General features: G+C 36.1%; 1 protein-coding gene across 2 annotated transcripts; it reads right to left on the bottom strand.

Moving 5' to 3' along the window:
• Nucleotides 1-1,331: 1,331 nt before the first annotated feature.
• On the bottom strand, nucleotides 1,332-14,104 carry LOC127622500 (translation initiation factor eIF-2B subunit delta-like). Of its 2 annotated transcripts, none has more exons than XM_052096602.1 (13): nucleotides 14,043-14,104; nucleotides 13,558-13,598; nucleotides 12,810-12,954; nucleotides 10,619-10,774; nucleotides 10,292-10,374; nucleotides 9,613-9,704; nucleotides 5,988-6,102; nucleotides 5,738-5,814; nucleotides 5,524-5,626; nucleotides 5,300-5,427; nucleotides 4,651-4,828; nucleotides 2,664-2,844; nucleotides 1,332-2,536 (listed from the first exon to the last, which is right to left on the bottom strand). In XM_052096602.1, the coding sequence occupies exons 1-13, from the start codon at nucleotides 14,089-14,091 to the stop codon at nucleotides 2,337-2,339; spliced, it is 1,548 nt and encodes a 515-aa protein (XP_051952562.1). In that variant the 5' UTR covers nucleotides 14,092-14,104; the 3' UTR covers nucleotides 1,332-2,336. The 2 variants fall into 2 exon arrangements, with proteins under 2 accessions (XP_051952562.1, XP_051952561.1); XM_052096601.1 differs by having other exon boundaries at nucleotides 1,333-2,536; nucleotides 10,619-10,777.
• Nucleotides 14,105-17,358: the final 3,254 nt, after the last annotated feature.

Raw genomic sequence — 17,358 nt, 5'->3', positions numbered from 1 at the left:
AAACTATATGTAAGGATTTATAATAAAACCAGGATGACCATATTGCAAAGACATGGTCCATAATTTCACTTGTTAATAATTGCAGGGAGAGTTTCCCCACAGTCAAGTTGGTTGGGAAACTCACTGGGTCCACAGTTGAGGCTTCCTCTTGTGGTTCACCCAAAGAAGAAAGGCCAATGCCAATTGAGATTTAAAGAGAAGTGACTGGTGGGATGTCAGCCGAACAGACATCCCTTAGAATGCTGGGTGGCTTGATTAATAATGATTATTAAATAATGATGTAGAACATTTAAGTTTCTTGTTCTTTAAATTTGCCAAAAGTTTCTGTGCCATTTTTAATTGAGCAATGGGCACTTAAGAGTTTGATTTGAACTGGTTAAATTCTTTCAAATGCTACTGAACAAAGACGTCTTTAAAAACATTAAATATATACATACATTTTATCATATCTTTAATGAATGCTGAGACATTTTCATAGCGTTGAAGAGGCTGGTTGAAAAGGAAAAACTGACCTCTCTGATCATCTTTGGAGTGCAGCCACATTTCTGACAGCAGTTTTGAACTTGACTATAAACATTTCAAAGTGTAGCACAGAGATATTTTAACAATGATTACAAAAGATCTTTATTGTTGTACATATTTTGTTTTTTAAGGCAAAAGTTTCCCAATTTTAAAATACAATTCAAATGTTTACTTTTAAAAATGAATAGTGTTCTTGACAAAAAAAAAGGATGTGCTTTATAGAAGAAAATGGATTGTGTGGAATTGTTAAAGGAATATTCTGGGTTCAAAACAAGTTAAGCTCAATTGACAGCATTTGTGGCATAATGTTGATTACCACAAAATAGTATTTCGATTTGTCCCTCCTTTTCTTAAAAACCCCCAAATGTCTGGGTTACAGAGAGGCACTTACAGATGAAGTGAATGGGGCTCTTCTGTAAATGTTAAAATACTCACTATTTCACAAGATGTAAACAATATGCATTTTAACACGATTTTAGTGTGATAAAATCACTTATACTTTCCGTTTAACTTATGTTTAGGTTTACAACTTCATTTTCATGACAACATAATGGTGTAAACCCTAAAATGACTGTAAAAACAATTATTTAAACAACTTTATAGATCAAATAGCACATGAGTTTTAACAGAATCAATTTAAATGCCATTATAAAATTATAAGCTTCACATTTCCACCTTTAAACTCTCCAAAAATTGGCCCCATTGACTTCCATTGTAAGTGCCTCACTGTAACCCAGATTTCTGCCCTTTTTAAAAAAAGAAAAAAAAAGACGGGCAAGTCGAAATTATTTTTTGTGGTAATCAACATTATGCCACAAATGCTGTTAAATGAGCTTAACTTGAATTGAACCTGGAATATTCCTTTATTTTTTAACAAATATATATTCAAATCCTGTTTGTTTACAGATGTCTACTACCTGCTGTGTATAACCATTCAACACCTACATTTGTATGATTAAGTAAAAGATACGTTTTTTCTACTTATACAACATTAATAGAGGGGCTCACCAACTAAACTACTAGTACAATATGGACATATGCAAGCTACATTATGTGAATCTCACTTTCTGTAACTGTCTGTAATGTTGAATTGTGCTAGGCAAATACCTTGGCAACCTTGTACTTGAAATAGATTTGTTTGATGAATGCCTTCTGTTTTTAATATTAACAATTAGCAAACAACAGTTTTTTTACAAACCATTTCTTTTTCTATAGCTCTTCCAGGGTTCTGGTAATATTATAAACAGAACCTTATGCAGCATATTAAGCTTTTGAGTGGTCTTATACACATTTGCACCATAACTAGTGTATATCACGCCATAACTCTTTTCCCTTATTCACATCTATGAAAGGATTTCGGCAACAGAAACTATCCAAATAAGAATGATGTTTCTAACACTGTTTCTGCCTATGCACTGACACTCTTGATGGGCCAAAATTGTATTAGATTAATATAAAAAAATAATAATAATTTTATTCAGATGACTTGGCAAAAGGACTAGAAGCCATGACAATCTTGATCCCATTTACAGCAAGTCTTGTACTTGAAGAAAAAAAAAAAAAAAAAGCTGTCCTAATAAAAGTTAATTCGACTGACTGAAATGGACTACGTCATCTGTGGGATACTGGAATTGGGTTGGTCTAACAATACAAAAGTGTTAAGCATTTTAAAGCATCCTGCTATTGAAGAAATAAACAGAGGCTTTGTTCGAAAAGCTAGTTCCATTTCATAGATGTTTATTTCATGCCAGAAGCCCTGTGTGCACAGACACATAATGTGCAGATGCAAGAGGGAAACAGCTTGTATCTGCTCTTCACAGATCGACATTCTTGACTCGCAGTACCACAGGCACAGAGGTGCAAGGGATCATGCCCAAGTCAGTTATCACAAGGTCCACAAAGTCTGGTGGAGTCACGTCATACACCAAGTTCAGAAGCCCCAGCGATTTAACAGTCTGCCAGTTTTCTAGGTGGGTGTTACCATTTCGGGTCACAATCAGGTCATCAGGATCATCTGTGAAAATGCATTCCAGTATACTTAAACCAGCATATTTTTTGTAACTGATTATACATGTTGATTTCACTAGGTCGACAAAAATAATTAGTACATTTACCAAACAAGCTAAACATGACAGAGTTACCTAGTTCATTGGACACAAAGGAGTCCGTCTGCACTCGTTCACAGAACTTGTAGGTCTCACAGCAGACCAGAACTGGTACATTGTAAGCCTTTGCTACCAGGGCAATTTGGGAAGTTCCAACACGTGACATAACATATCCATTGGCAAGAAGTGCGTGGGCACCAAGAAATACCTTGGATACCTGGAAATAAAGAGACCAGAATCCAAGTTTATAGTCAGTATTCATGGATACAATGCTTTTAAATGACAGCATTAGGGCCGGATAACGCTACTGCAAGTCTATCTAGTAATGTAAAAAGGAAATTTCACCCAAGAATGAAAACTCACTCATCATTTACTCACCCTCATACCATCCCAAATGTGTTTGACTTTCTTTTGCAGAACACAAACAAAGCATGTGCAGAGTCCTTGATGGCACTAGGAAGTGTAATTTAGCTTGAACTCATGATCGCCGAAGAGACTACGGATTTATATTATGTAACTGAGTTACATTTTGGTCTTTTTTCAACAAAAACCAATTGTATCGCTTCAGAAGATACGGATTATAAACCACTGGAGCCATATGGATTACTTTTATGCTGCCTTTATGTGCTTTTTGGAGCTTCAAATTGTTGGTCATCATTCACTTGCATTGTATGGATCTACAGAGCTGAGATATTCTTCTAAAAATGTGTTCTGCAGAAGAAAGTCATACACATCTGGGATGGCATGAGGGTGAGTAAATTATTAGAATTTTCCTTTTTGGTTGAACCATCACTTTAATAATGTAAGCTAAACATTCAGATCACCGCTGTAGCCATATGATCATTTAAAATAAAACTGTAATTGCTGTCCAAGCATGTCATAAAAATAAGTATGCTTGTGCAACATCAAATAAAAAAGAAAAACATGCGCATTAACCCAGTGCACGACAGCGCCAACTGGCGTCCGTTCCTCCAAACTCAAACAGTCCATCTATGCCTACGAGAGTCCCTGCAACAAATTTGGTGTTGGATTGCCCAAGTCCGGTGTTTCTATACAGATTTTGTAAAACATAATTACATAACAGAATATAGTCTATAAAACAAACTCTCGTTGAGTGCATGTTCAGTGATTTAGGCCCACTAAACAACATGAAAATTACCAAAGGGTTACTCACTCCAATGATTTAATGAAGGACACAGCTTGCTGTGGGCATGTAAATTCTCCACAGCCATCCTTAGCATCTATTCTCAGTTTGGCCGGTAACATCAGTACAAACGCGACCTTCCGTTGATGTAAGATTTTCTTGCATTCCTTGAATAGATCACGTTTCTATCTTGTCGAATTTGCAATGTCTGGAACAAGAAAATTCTGTGGTTCTTCCAAGAAAGCTTTCCTTTACTCCTCGCCTCACGTAACAAGATCTTTATCGGATGATCTCAGAAATTTGTCCAGAACTGATCGCGGCCTGTCTCCCTCAGCGAATCTGCGAGCTGGGATTCTGAAGCTTGCTTGATTTCCAGCTTATGGCCAGTAATGTTGAGCAGACTCGGGAAGAGCTCGTCTAGGTATTTCACCATATCTCTGCCTTCTTCATGCTCAGGAATCCCAAACATTTTGACCTGTTTCATTGATTCTAAATCCTATAGTTTTTCCCCAAATTCACTGCAAGTCCATCTTGGTACCTAGCAGATTAGCAGCTAATTCCCTCTCCGATGACTCCAGATAATTGATCATTTTTCGACATCCAACAATCTTGTAACCAACTCATAGAATTTCGCCTCCATGAAAGTGATCAATTAACGTATTACAGCCAAATCCTCAAAGTCATAAAATGACATAAAAAGAATGAAAAACTAGCAAAGTGCGAGCTCACCGCTCACACGTCTGACTCTCAATCAATACTTAATAGTTAAACACTTTGTTAAGAAACCACCAAAATTACAAACTGCTGCAATGAGGTAAAAATAAAATGTGCTTGCAAATTCCCAGCAAGCAATCTGCTTTATTCAAAGCAATGACTCACTTCAGGCAGAATGTAGGACAAGGCAGATATGAGCACATAAGTACACTGGATGCCTCTCTTCACCAGACGCCTCAGCACCTCTCTGCCCTCCAACCTGGGTCGACTGTCAACAACTATGACTCTGAACTTCCTCTGCTTCTCAAACGCTTCGCACAGAATGTGATTGACAAGTGAAGAGCTGTAGAAATACAAGAGAAAGCTAATATAAAATACATTTATTTTTATCCAGAGTATTAAACAGTTAGTATGCCCAAAAATGAAATTTACTCAGCCTCATGTTTTGTTCCAAACCAAACCACATAAATGATGATGTGAGGCAGAATATTAGGGACTGACAGCCTCGGTCACCATTTACTGTCATCGTTTGGAAAAAAATCTCAATGAAAGAGAATGGTGACTGAGGCTGTCTCCTTAACTTTCTGCCAAATATCTTCTTTTTTTGCTTCCTAAAAAAACAGACATATGGGCTTGGAAAGACATGAGGAAGAGTAAAATAATAAAAATAATTTGGGGAACTATCCCTTTAAGGGATATGGTTTGTTAAATCAAGCAGTGAAGGACTGTCATGATAATGCAGTAGACACAGAGGTCTAATAATGCGAGTGCAAATAACTGAAATTATTTATGAGGCTGCATTGAAAAATCTTACCATCCATAAACCAGAATGACATCTCCATTACTTATCTTCTCAATAGCATATTTAGAAATGGCTTGGGAGGCCAAAATGATCTTCTCATTTATGTAACTGTCAATACATGTCTGCAACTTCCCTTTTGCCTGTAAGAAAGCATATCTTAATTCACAGAAAAAAGTTATTCTAGAATAATACTCCATGTAAATGTTTCCAGACAAGTAACCTCTGAAAACTCTTACCTCATCTTCTTTGCACTGACTTGGAATATTGGAAATTTCCTTCTTGATGTACTTGATTGCATTTCCCATACTTGCTGATAGAGGGCGACACTGGTTGAGAAAACTGTAGAGGAAATCCGGATTGGCAATGTCTTTCAAACAGAGGCCAAATGAAATACATCTAGGCTACATCTGAGCTTGTGTGGTATCAATTTTCATTAGAAAGATTGTGAACCTGATATATGGTGACAGCTTGTTTACAAGGTCCCTTGACAACTCTTCGTTTGGAGGCGTGGTATAGTCTTGGATAACCTGTAAAAATGTGTAAGTATTGACAAAAGAATTCCAACAGCTTTGTGAAAATACATAAAACAAATTAATCACAACTTGTGTGTTCCAAGTTCCAGTCAATGAGTTCAGACCAATCTTAAGATAATCTGGCAGGGTTTCTGACTGAGCAAAAGAGGGATGGTGTCATGAGGTACCTGTTTAAAGGCATGTAGTAGGGCCACAGATCGGGCATTGGACCCTGCTATAATGCCCTGTGAGTACTGCAGGCCCAGTCGAACAATGGATGGGTGAATAACTGTAGCAGGGACGCTGCAAAAGAAACCAGACAAAAATAGTAAAATCAACCACCAAATAAATTTTGGGTATATACAGCCGTGGCACGTATTGGCAGTGACATACATTTTGTGTTTCGCAAATGTTTCTGATTCAGTTGTTGTGGTGATTCACATTTTTTCTAGATTATTGTGCTAAGTGATCAAATGCATTTTAAATAATTGCAAAAAGCTTCATTGGCCAAAAAAAAAATGTATTACAAAAACCCAAATTTCACTGTTTTTTTAGTCCTGGCACAAAATGACCAGCTAACATAATTTCACCAATCATGAGCACCTGGGAAAGTGTGAACGAGTACTAGTTAGGTGAAATCACCATCATTCTGATTGGATTATAAGAGCAGACTGATTGCTATAAAAGGAGGGAAGAAATGCAGGTTCAACTGCAGTGAAGGCTTCAGGGCATCCCAGAGTGTCCAGCATTCGCCAGGACCGCATCCTCCTGAGTCGTCAGCTACATAATCATGTCACCACCTGTGCAGAGCTTGTTCAATATTGGCAGCAGGTTGGAGTGAGTGCATCTGCATGCACAGTGAGGCGAAGACTTTGACAATGGCATGGTGTCAAGAAGGGCAGCAAAGAAGCCACTTCTCTCCAAGAAAAACCATCAAGGACAGACTGAAATTCTGCAGGGAGTAAAAGAATTGGACAACAGAAGTCTGGTGCAAAGATATTTTCTCTGATGAAGCCCCCTTCCGACTGTTTGGGACATCTGGAAAATCGATAGTCCAGAGAAGAAAAGGTGAACGCTACCATGAGTCCTGTGTTGTGCCAACAGTGAAGCATCTTGAGACCATCCATGTGTGGGGTTGCTCTTCATCCAAGGGAGTGGGCTCTCACAATTTTGCCCAAAAACACTGCCATGAATAAACAATGGTATCAAAATGTCCTGCAAGAGCAACTTTTCTCAACGATCCAGGAAATATTTGGTGATGATCCGTGCATTTTCCAGCATGATGGAGCACCATGTCACAAGGCAAGAGTGATAATGAAGTGGCTCGGAGATCATTACATTGAAATTTTGGATCCGTGGCCAGGCAACCCCCTGGATCTTAATCCTATAGAAAACCTGTGGTCAATCCTCAAAAGGCAAGTGGACAAACAGAAACCCACAAATTGTCATCAAATCAGAGCACTAATAAGGCAAGAATGGAAATCCAGTCAGAATTTGGCCCAGAAACTGATATTCAGCATGCCAGAGTTAATTGCAGAGGTTATGAAGAACAAGGGTCAACACTGTTAATATTTACTCTTTGCATGTATTGAATGTGTTTGCCAATAAAAGTCTTATGAAAAACTTATGAAATGCTTATCATTGTTTTCCAGTATACCATAGAAAGATGTGAACAAATTATCTACAAACACTGAAGCAGAAAATTTTGCAAAACACAAAATTTATGTCACTGCCAATACTTTTGGCCATGGCTGTAGTACATAATTGATTTCTAACTTATTTATCCCATACTACAAAAAAGGTAAAAGATTTATAGGTCTTCTGGTATTTATTCATTATTTTTATAGGTACGCACGGATACAGAAATTATGGTCCATAAAATGTTATGGCTGATATAACATTGTAACAGGGTTCAATGGAAAGGAGGAGGCAGGAACCGGATGAAGCATCAAAGTAATGTTTTTAATAAACTTAAACACAAAGACACACAAACTTAAACGCATACAGGGCAGCTGCCTGTAGCTCTCCATCTCCCGAACAGCCACATCACGTTGCACCTATCCCTCTCCTTGGCTGATTAGCCTGATTGGGAGCCGGACGTGCGTAGTCACGGACCAGCCCTGCCCTCCTCGTCGTCGTCACAAACATATAAATGACTGTTCTTATCAAATCTATATTTTCTTAAAGTAAAACACACTACTGAACTAAAATGAAACAAAAGTTTTATATTTCTATAAGTAAATATAGGCATCACAACTTTACAGTGTACAGTATGAAAGTTAGGCCTATAACTATTCCTTGTACTTTTCACAATCCAATCAATTACCAATGGATCAAATTAAAACCCGGTATACCATATACTGCATTTCTTGTTTAATATCCTTGTCACATTAAGGAAATAAAATGAGTTGAAATGCCCATTTCATGAGGACTTTACAGGGACACCACTCTTTAAAACTAGTGCTCTGAAAGGGTTAAATCTTTTTTTTTTTTTTTTTTTTTTAAGATTTTCTTTTTCAGTGGCATGCCCAAATCAAAGGCTTATTACTCTACAAAAAAATCAAATGTTTGGTTCCATTAGAAAGAAAATGTTTTAAAGATATAGATTATGATAAATTATAAGACTCTCAGAGTCCGTAACGGAGTAAAATTTTGTGTTGATACGACAAAGCAATTAAAAGTTATAGCATTACAAATAATAATTTATCCTACTGTCCAAAAACCAAAATAATTTAGCATAAGAACTATTTACACATGCAAATACAACAATTACTAAAAGGTATGCTCTCTATCCAAAGCATGCAGGCATGAGTAACAAGATCTCATTCAGTTCCATTCTGTGTCATTTGAGCCATCATTGAGACTTGATGCCATCTCCTGGTGGCCATTTATAATTAAAGTGGACGATTCTCTGCCCATATTTTGATGACTTCCAGCTCTGGCTGCAGCAATCCGATTTCCTATTACAATTGGTTCCATGATGCTGGAAAACATACTACATAATTTCCGATGAAGCCATCTGATCCAGTAAAACTAATGTGATTTTTGCAGATAGCACATTATGTACCGTGTGCACATAGTGCTTTGTGTGTATTATCTAATGATCTATGCTTCCACTTGTGTTGTGTGTGGGCTCATTTTAACTGGAATTCCCTCCTCTATGTAACTGTATGTGATATTTTATGTTCTGTATTTTCATGAAGCTGTAAGCAAAAATGTGGCATATAAGGAACACCAATTTACATGTAACATGTCAAAGACAATTACTTAACTATTAATTTATTACTAATATAGTTATTAATATACTTGCTATATTTCTGTCTGGAGTAAAACAAATAGGCTGGTTGTATTCTTCTCTTGGTGGACTTTCCAATGGCATATGACACATGGCTATTTGATCTATTTGATGTTTTTACTTATTACAAAAATATTTACAGTGTAAAATTATAAATGATCAAAATGGAACCCTTCTTATTTGACTGCATATTTCAAAGCACTTGTTCAGCTTTGGTGATAATGCCTACATGCATTGTAAAGTACAGCTTCTAAGCTTTAAAACTATACCCATTTTGTGTTGGTCAAGACTAGTTAATATTTTGGTAATATTTTTTCTGTGCAGGCCCATAGCACAATTAACTATAAAAAATGTGGTTATCTAAATATCCAATATATACTGACAGATTAAAACAAAAACAAAAAACACTAAGATTGGACAATATATAAAAATATGGTCACAATATATAATGCATCCTTAGTTTTATTATTAAGACAAAGTCATAACTAATGGAAAGTTAAATACAATGGCTACAATACCTGATTTGTTGGGTGGGAGGGGCTTTTCGGCTATATTGGTGTAGATGGGAGAACAGGCTGACCTTGTAGCCATAGTCTGACCTCAGAGGGACCTAAAAGAACAGAGTGAACAACGGTATTTCATATGAATATTGCGTTTCCTCAGGGACAAATGTTTGAGGTCACATCCTCCATCCTCAGGTCAAGAGGCTGCAACAGAATACTGTGCATCAAGACACAAATTATGTGAACGACTATAGAGGGGACCAACACAGGATTTTGAAAGCTCTATGCTAGTGTTATGGGTCTACACTTAACACATGTATACACAACAACAAGTTCAACCACATACATACAACATCTATTTCATCACATGAAGAAACAATGAAATTAAAATTATCACAATGAAAATACCTCCAACAGACATTAAAAAAAGAATAATCAATATTGTTCACCAAGAATAACAATTTACAATACACAAGAGAAAAATTAAACAATACACTGCACTCAAAAGTGTGGAGCCAGACCTTGACTCCAGTTATATTTAAACAGCGTCCATGCCCTGACGTCTGTAAGACATGGGAAGTGAAGGACCCAAGTTAAATAGGCTGTAATATGGAACTCAGAGAACACTTGGATAATCCATCAACCGGCTGTTATCAGACTATAGGCAGATCAGACTAGTATTGATTTGTCTCACCTGCTGTCTTTCAAGCCTTTTGGCCAACTTTTTCACTATAGCAGGATCATCCACTTGAACATACTCTGGTAACCTTTTCACCACTAACAGATGAGAAAGAAAAAGAAATCTTTCAGACACAGTCTCTACCAGCGTATGAAATGAATACCCACCACATGTGGGTACTTTTTTGCACTGGCAGGTAATTTTGCTCATCTGCCAGCTACTGCGGCAAGCAGTGCATGCAGCACAAGCACTTTGCCTAGAAGAGTTACCCACCCTGGAATGTTCTCATATTAAATGTTGAATTACCTGGTTGAAGTTCACTGGCGGAGGCTTTAAGCTTACCAGAGGACTGTAGGCTTGGTTCTTTCTTGCCCTGTTTTGACCCCCGTTCTGAGTCTTGTCGTGCCCGGCGCTCTGCTCGCAGCTCCGCTTTTGTCTTTGCAGGCTTCTCTGCAGCAGCAGAAGACTCGGACACAGATGCATTTACAGTCGCAGAAGCTGCTGCAGAGATCAAAGTGACTAACAATTAAAAAGTAGTGGTTGACTGATAGGGGTTTTTCAATGGCCCATGCAGATACTGATATCTACAGAGCAGGATAGCTGATGGCTGATAGAAATTCTGATAAAAATAATAATGACAAAGCATATTTAGACAAAAACAAGCTCTTTTTTTAGAGCTCCAACTAATTAATCTCACAATTTTCTGTGATTAATCATGGCAAATGGTACATTAAAATATAATCACACACAATCACACACACGCATATATATTTTTATAAATAATTAAATATGAACATTAAACTGTGCAGTTTTTTTTTTTTTACAGACAGAGCTAGACACATTTTTTCAAGTATAAATATTTCATAAAAGTATGTTTACATTCCATAAAATTTTTATCTGTCATTTTCCTGTGGATTATTTTAATAAAAGGATCAAATGGGCAGATTCAATTCATATTGTTTTAATGACTTTAATGGCACGATAAACTGAAGTGTACATTGCCAATGCATTATAAGCCACTAAACATCCAGAAAAAAGCTAACTGAATGCTGAAGTTTAATTTGTTGTAGTTTAAAATCTCAAAACTATCATTTTCTCTGGCTGCCGTTCAGTCTCTATCCCACACACTGTTTCGTTTTTGTCACTTGACATTGAGTGAGCATTTTGCGCAGCTTGACAGTATCTCTCCAATACCTGGCTCACCGCTTACGGATGAAATCTACTCCCATGTTTATTATGCACTGGACATTCGTTGCGTGTAATGAATAAACATGCACTGCTCCACACAATCAATTTCTCTGCTATGATGTGCAGTTGAGTCGAGTGTGTACCTCTTGGAGATTTATCTATGCCAATTTAGGCCAAAGAAAGTGGAGAATTTTTTTTTTTTTACGTTTCAGGAAGTGAAGAAAATGAATACTGCTTTAACTGTTAAGTTTAGTTTAAACATATTAAACTGTCAAATATTAATCGCACAAATTAACACATTAAATTTCTAGCACAACTCTTTACAAATGAATGTTACAGTACCCCCTTCCTCCCTCTCCAAATTAAATCTAGTCTCAATTAATGAGGAAAACCCTTTATAATATAGTTTTCTAATGATCTCTCTTTATTATATATTAATACTCTACATCAGGTTAAAGGAAATCTATTTTTTACCATTTAAGCTAAGATGGGCTAGCGATAAAAAAAATTATCATCAAAACATTAATAACTACAATCTAGACCAACACATGAAAGGTATCGTTTGAAAGCTTATATGCTGTACTTTACAATGCAAGTAGGCATTATGACCAAAACTGAACAAGTGCTTTGAAAGACAAATGGAGACAAATCAGAAGTGTTCTGTTTTAACAATTAACATCATATTGCAATCAGTAAAAAAGATAAATCTCACCAAATAGCCATGTGTCATGTTATTGGAAATCTCTTAAAGAGTAGGATACAACTAGCCTATTTTTTTTACTTGCAGACAAAAATATAGCAAGCATAGCTAATATAGCTAAGTATGTCTTTGACAATTATGTTGGTGTTGCTTATATGCTGCGTTTTCACTTCTAACTTCACGAAATAATAAACGGAGCATAAAAGAATCACATACATTACTTAAATGAGGTGATTATCTTTCAAAAGAGCCCACACACAAAGGTAATCGGATGCTGATCATTAGATAATCCACATGAAGCACAATGTTACATATATCAATTATATTTGTAATTGTATATCTTTTGTTTGCTTTGTCAACGACATTTTTCACATGGGAACATAACAAAAGCAGTATTTCATTTTTGGCTCAGTTTTTATTTGTGATTTTCCAGCAGTTTCTTAGGCTGAGAATATCACCAATTATCATAATCTATATCATTACAAAATTTTAAAAGTTTTCTTTACAATGATACCAAACACTTGACCCTCCTTGTTTTTTTTCTGTTGCGTTAAAAGCCTTTAACTTTGGGTACGCCACTGAAACAGAAAATCTTTTTTTTTTTTTTTTAAACTTCAGAGTTTAAAGGATTAAACACTGAAGTACCTTTATGTGCTGGGCTCTGTGTGATGGGTTTTGATGGAGATTGAACTGACGGCTTCTTTTCTGGAGGACCCTTGTCATCTTTCTTGTTCTTTTTCTGATGCTTCTTCTCTTTCCTAAGACGCTGCTTTTCTTCCTTGGTCAGCTCCTTCCCATCCATTTTAAAATAAAAGATGACAAATCAGAGTTTGAACTGTTTCGAATGATAGGATTTTCAAATTACAGTTAAGTTTTGGAAAATTTCTTACGGAATTACTTACTAGGAAGTGCTAATACTAACAGCGTCTACAAACCGCAAAGTGTTTGAGTGTTAAAAGCTGATTCAGAATGTGGATATGGTGGCCAATAAACCTTATTCACAGCAGCGACATCTTTGAATGAAAACAAGGCTGTGAGGGATAGACAAACAGTCTCTGCAATGGGTTGTTTTGTTGTTTAAAGTGTTTTTGTATCATCCCGCTGATGAAACAGAGAACAATATATTTCCAAGAAATTTCAGTATGCAACAAAACTACAGATAACATGAGCAGTGGGAAATTAGATGTGATGTATACAGTGTACACCAGTGAAAAGACAGTACATCTATCCACCACAGCCTCATTTTCATTCAAAGATGGCGCTATAAGGTCTATAGACAGTTCAGTGGGGTTTTAGACACCACCAGTGACAGTGAATGATAATAAATTATATTACGAAAAAGAAACATGAATGTTCAGAAATTATACAGAATTAAAATGAAGAAATTACATACCTTCGCTCGTGCAATTTCTTGCAGCTTGGCATCTCCTCCATCTATTACAATTATAAAACAGATAATTTAAGACGTATCCAAATAATCCGGATTAACCGAGAGAACTGTAGCAGTTTGAAATGAGACTGTAAATTTGTGATGATGGAAAACATTTAGACACTGACTTCGCAGTTTTATTTCCTCATGTTGATCACTCGATCTTTCCTAAACTCAGTGCTGCTCAGAGACTAAAGATAACACACAAATATTCTTTTACACTTGTGAATAATATGAAAATCCGTGAACGTGTCTGTAAAGTAGCATTAAATGCCAGTTTAAAAGACAAAACACTGCATGATGTAATTTCCATTGTCAGCAGTGTAATGAATGTCACCGGCTTAACTAGCTGGAAAAGCAGCTCTCTGTGAACGAGTTCCATTGATTGGTTAAGTGCACTATTAAACCACTAACAGCATATGTAAAATGTGCAATTTTACACGCTTTACCTATAGCATGGTTGACGCTGTCAGCCTGTCTTCTATCAGAGTCGGCCATGTTTCATTTCTTCGCTATTTGTCGCTGGTTAATTGTTGCGGAAAGGAGTCGGGGGGAATTACACTGCCCTCTAGCGATGGAGGAGAATGAGCGCTCTTTCTGTTCTTGTCAATATTATCTAAGACCAAAAAAATCGCAACCAAGGCAGTATTTCTACCAAATACTAACTACTTATAGTTTTAAAGGTTTATTAAACCCAAATACTACTTCATTTCTTGCAATTCAACTTGGTTGCTAAGCGCTAAATGTGTGTTACTAATTAGCATAATTAACTCAAGTAAAATAAAGAAGGAATAATATGCTATGGCCTTTTCAGTCAATAGATCTCAACCACAAATCAAGACACAAAGATGAATCTGAGGGCAGATTCAAGATTGTGTATATTTTATAAAATAATACAAATTGAACACACACACACACATTTGTTCATCAAATGCCACATGGAAAGAACTTCTGTCTTCACAGACCCCTGAGAGACAGAAAGACAGAGTGTGAGAGAGAAGTGAATGAAAAAAGGAACATTTACTTGAACATGTTCAACTCTATAATTTTAAATTTCATATTTAAAAGAACTTAGTGACCTCAGAGCACACGTATACACTCTCACTCACTATACTATATGTATATAATTAATAAATATCAATCTTCATGCCAATTAATGTTCATATTACTGTTATTGTGTACTGTTTAAAGATTTGGAAAAAAATATTTTGATACTTTGGGAACACTGTTTCTTGAAACTTTCATGTCAATAAAGCCCCTCTGAATTGAGAAAAAAAATTAATAGAGAGAGATGCAAGAAATCCAAATAGGACGAACATGTTATTGACGTGACTTTTCCTGACCCTTAAATATTTAAAGCCCAGATTGTAAAGTATGTAGCAGCACTACCTATCAATTGAATGTTCTCCCTTCTTTCCTCAATTGTTTGTCTATCCCTCTATTAAACTCCTCCACTTCACTGAAATAGTAAATATAGAACATAATCACTGCTGGATTAACAGAAATACTGTTAACACTTTAAAAAAGGATACATTGGACATTGTGTAAAAAAAAATGACATTTTCTACTCTTACCTGTGATGATAATCAGGACCAGAGAAGAAGGCCTGCTGCAAAGACAAATACACTGCCATGCCATATATGATGGCCTATCAAAAGAAAATGGTTAATTTTAATATACACAGCAAGCAGCATACAGTATAGTATACAGTAGGCTTGAAAGTGCAGGAGCAGAAACACGCACAAATAAATTAAATTGGAAATTGTAGAACTGGGATGGTGGTGGTTATGGCAGGGTGCTTACCCTTGCAAAAAGACATTGACTGACAGTGGATGCAGTGGTAATGCCACTCTGGTCCACAATCTAATCCGCATCTGTGAATGGCACACACTAAACATAAGAACATTGAACTGTAGTATTATGATGATTATCAGTGTAAATTATGAATGAAATGTGGTGCATTTCTTCAGTTCGGGCAAGGATCTCCCTTCTTGGATTGTTATGTGCTTCTTGAAAAAGAGAGAGCCCAATTGGTCAAATGAAACATTTTAAGTTAATTTCATAAACATAAACAGACATTAATTAGGCCTAAGCCTAGTAGTTGTCCAAAAGATTTTTCTTTCATATTTTATGCCATGCCAGATTTTATGTCTATATTCATAGCGAGAGCCAGGTTTAGTTATTTAAAAATAGAGTTAAATAAGGTGTTTAAGATAAAAGATTTCCTAAAAACCTTAAAACTAAATTTGGACTTGACAGTCAGCACAGTTTAAATATTAAGATTATTTTAACTTAATTAAAATGGTAAAACAGTGAGTATTAAACAAGCTTTCAAAATTAAGACAGCATTTACTGTAGCTGACAGACACATCATATCGACATGTTTTTATCATATTTTAAGTTAATGTGCTGGCTATAATGTATTATCATAGTAATTAAGTCCACACATAGTTGGAGCTTGCCAGTCGCAATAGTTTCATTAACGAATATGCTAACAGTTCGTTTTACAGCATTATAAGCTAATATACGATGGTTTCTATAATAGTGCATTTAAGACTATAGTTAGCATCTCGATCACTTCGGCTACGTTAACTTTGCTGTCCAATTCAATGCATCACAGTTGTTTTTAATATTAAACAAATACAAATATATTCACATTTGGTACTCAGACTCTGATTGTTATCCATCTTCTATGTCACTGGTCCTCTAATTCAGTAGGTGGCGTTGTCACTTAAAACCTAGGGTCCTAGAAATGCTGTCGTAGGACTGCGGTCCTGAAAATGCAGCCTCCAATTTTGCGGGAACATACTGCTCGTTCTTGTGTGTACTGCGTTTGACTGAAGAACTTCATACAGATCTGTCTTTAACAAAACAAAGCTTTATTAAGACGATCTGTTGTCTCAAGCCTCTCAACTCTGTAATACCTTTCGCACTCCGGGTTTTGGAACGCGGAAGTAAACATTTGTAAGGTAAACTTCGACAGCAGTGAATGGGAGATCACAGGAAATATTATTTTCACTTTATTTATAATGTTATTTACCCATTTGCTCCAAGAGCAAAAGAAAAAACCCATTATTACATTTGAATGACTTTTCAGAAGAGGAAAACAAATGTATGTCACTCTCTCCGCAGCTGTAATAGAAATCCCCCTCACAGCTGTGGTAATTAAATTTGTACAACCAATTCCAGGGTAATATAACACAAAGCATAATGTTATAAACGTATACTAACTATTTAAAGATATTAGATGTACGCTGCTAAATAAGGCGGAAACGCGTCATCACAGTCTGTGGAAAAGTCAATATAATCACCAGGGGGCAATCTTTCACCGTACAGCTCTGCAACCAAATAAATACATAACAGGAATTTTGCCGGTTTTGGTGCGATTAAAGTTAAGCAAAAAAGTTGGCTGAAAAAAGCCAAGATACCAACGTAAATAACTTTCAAGACTGTTTGAAAAACATAAAAGAATAAAGTTGTGCAATAAAGAATGGGTAGATCCATCTTGTGACTGATAGTGCATAAGCTATTAGATCATATTCTATAGTTAACTCTTAGCCAAATCGAGATACACAGATTAGTTCGACACATACATATATTTAAATTACGAGATCGATATATTAATATTTCTAACATCCGTTATACTGTGTTACAAATAACGGGTGTTCAGTGGATAGGACTGAACACATGCATTGAGAGCTGTTTTATTTTTGAAGCGATAACGCGTCAATATCACTGTTTCATCATAGAAAAACAAAAAGTTAA

The sequence above is a fragment of the Xyrauchen texanus genome, chromosome 28, assembly GCF_025860055.1.
Source record: "Xyrauchen texanus isolate HMW12.3.18 chromosome 28, RBS_HiC_50CHRs, whole genome shotgun sequence".
In the NCBI taxonomy this organism is placed as follows: domain Eukaryota; kingdom Metazoa; phylum Chordata; class Actinopteri; order Cypriniformes; family Catostomidae; genus Xyrauchen; species Xyrauchen texanus.
This window is presented reverse-complemented; position numbering and strand designations above follow the sequence as displayed.

What these genes read in the sequence shown, in the direction of transcription:
- LOC127622500 (XM_052096601.1), bottom strand. Translation starts at nt 14,091, where the DNA reads ATGGCCGACTCTGATAGAAGACAGGCTGACAGCGTCAACCATGCTATA. An exon ending in ACAGAGCCCAGCACATAAAG is followed by an intron (nt 10,778 to 12,809) that starts GTACTTCAGTGT and finishes TGATCTCTGCAG; the next exon opens with CAGCTTCTGCGACTGTAAAT. An exon ending in AAAGGCTTGAAAGACAGCAG is followed by an intron (nt 9,705 to 10,291) that starts GTGAGACAAATC and finishes CTGTTCTTTTAG; the next exon opens with GTCCCTCTGAGGTCAGACTA.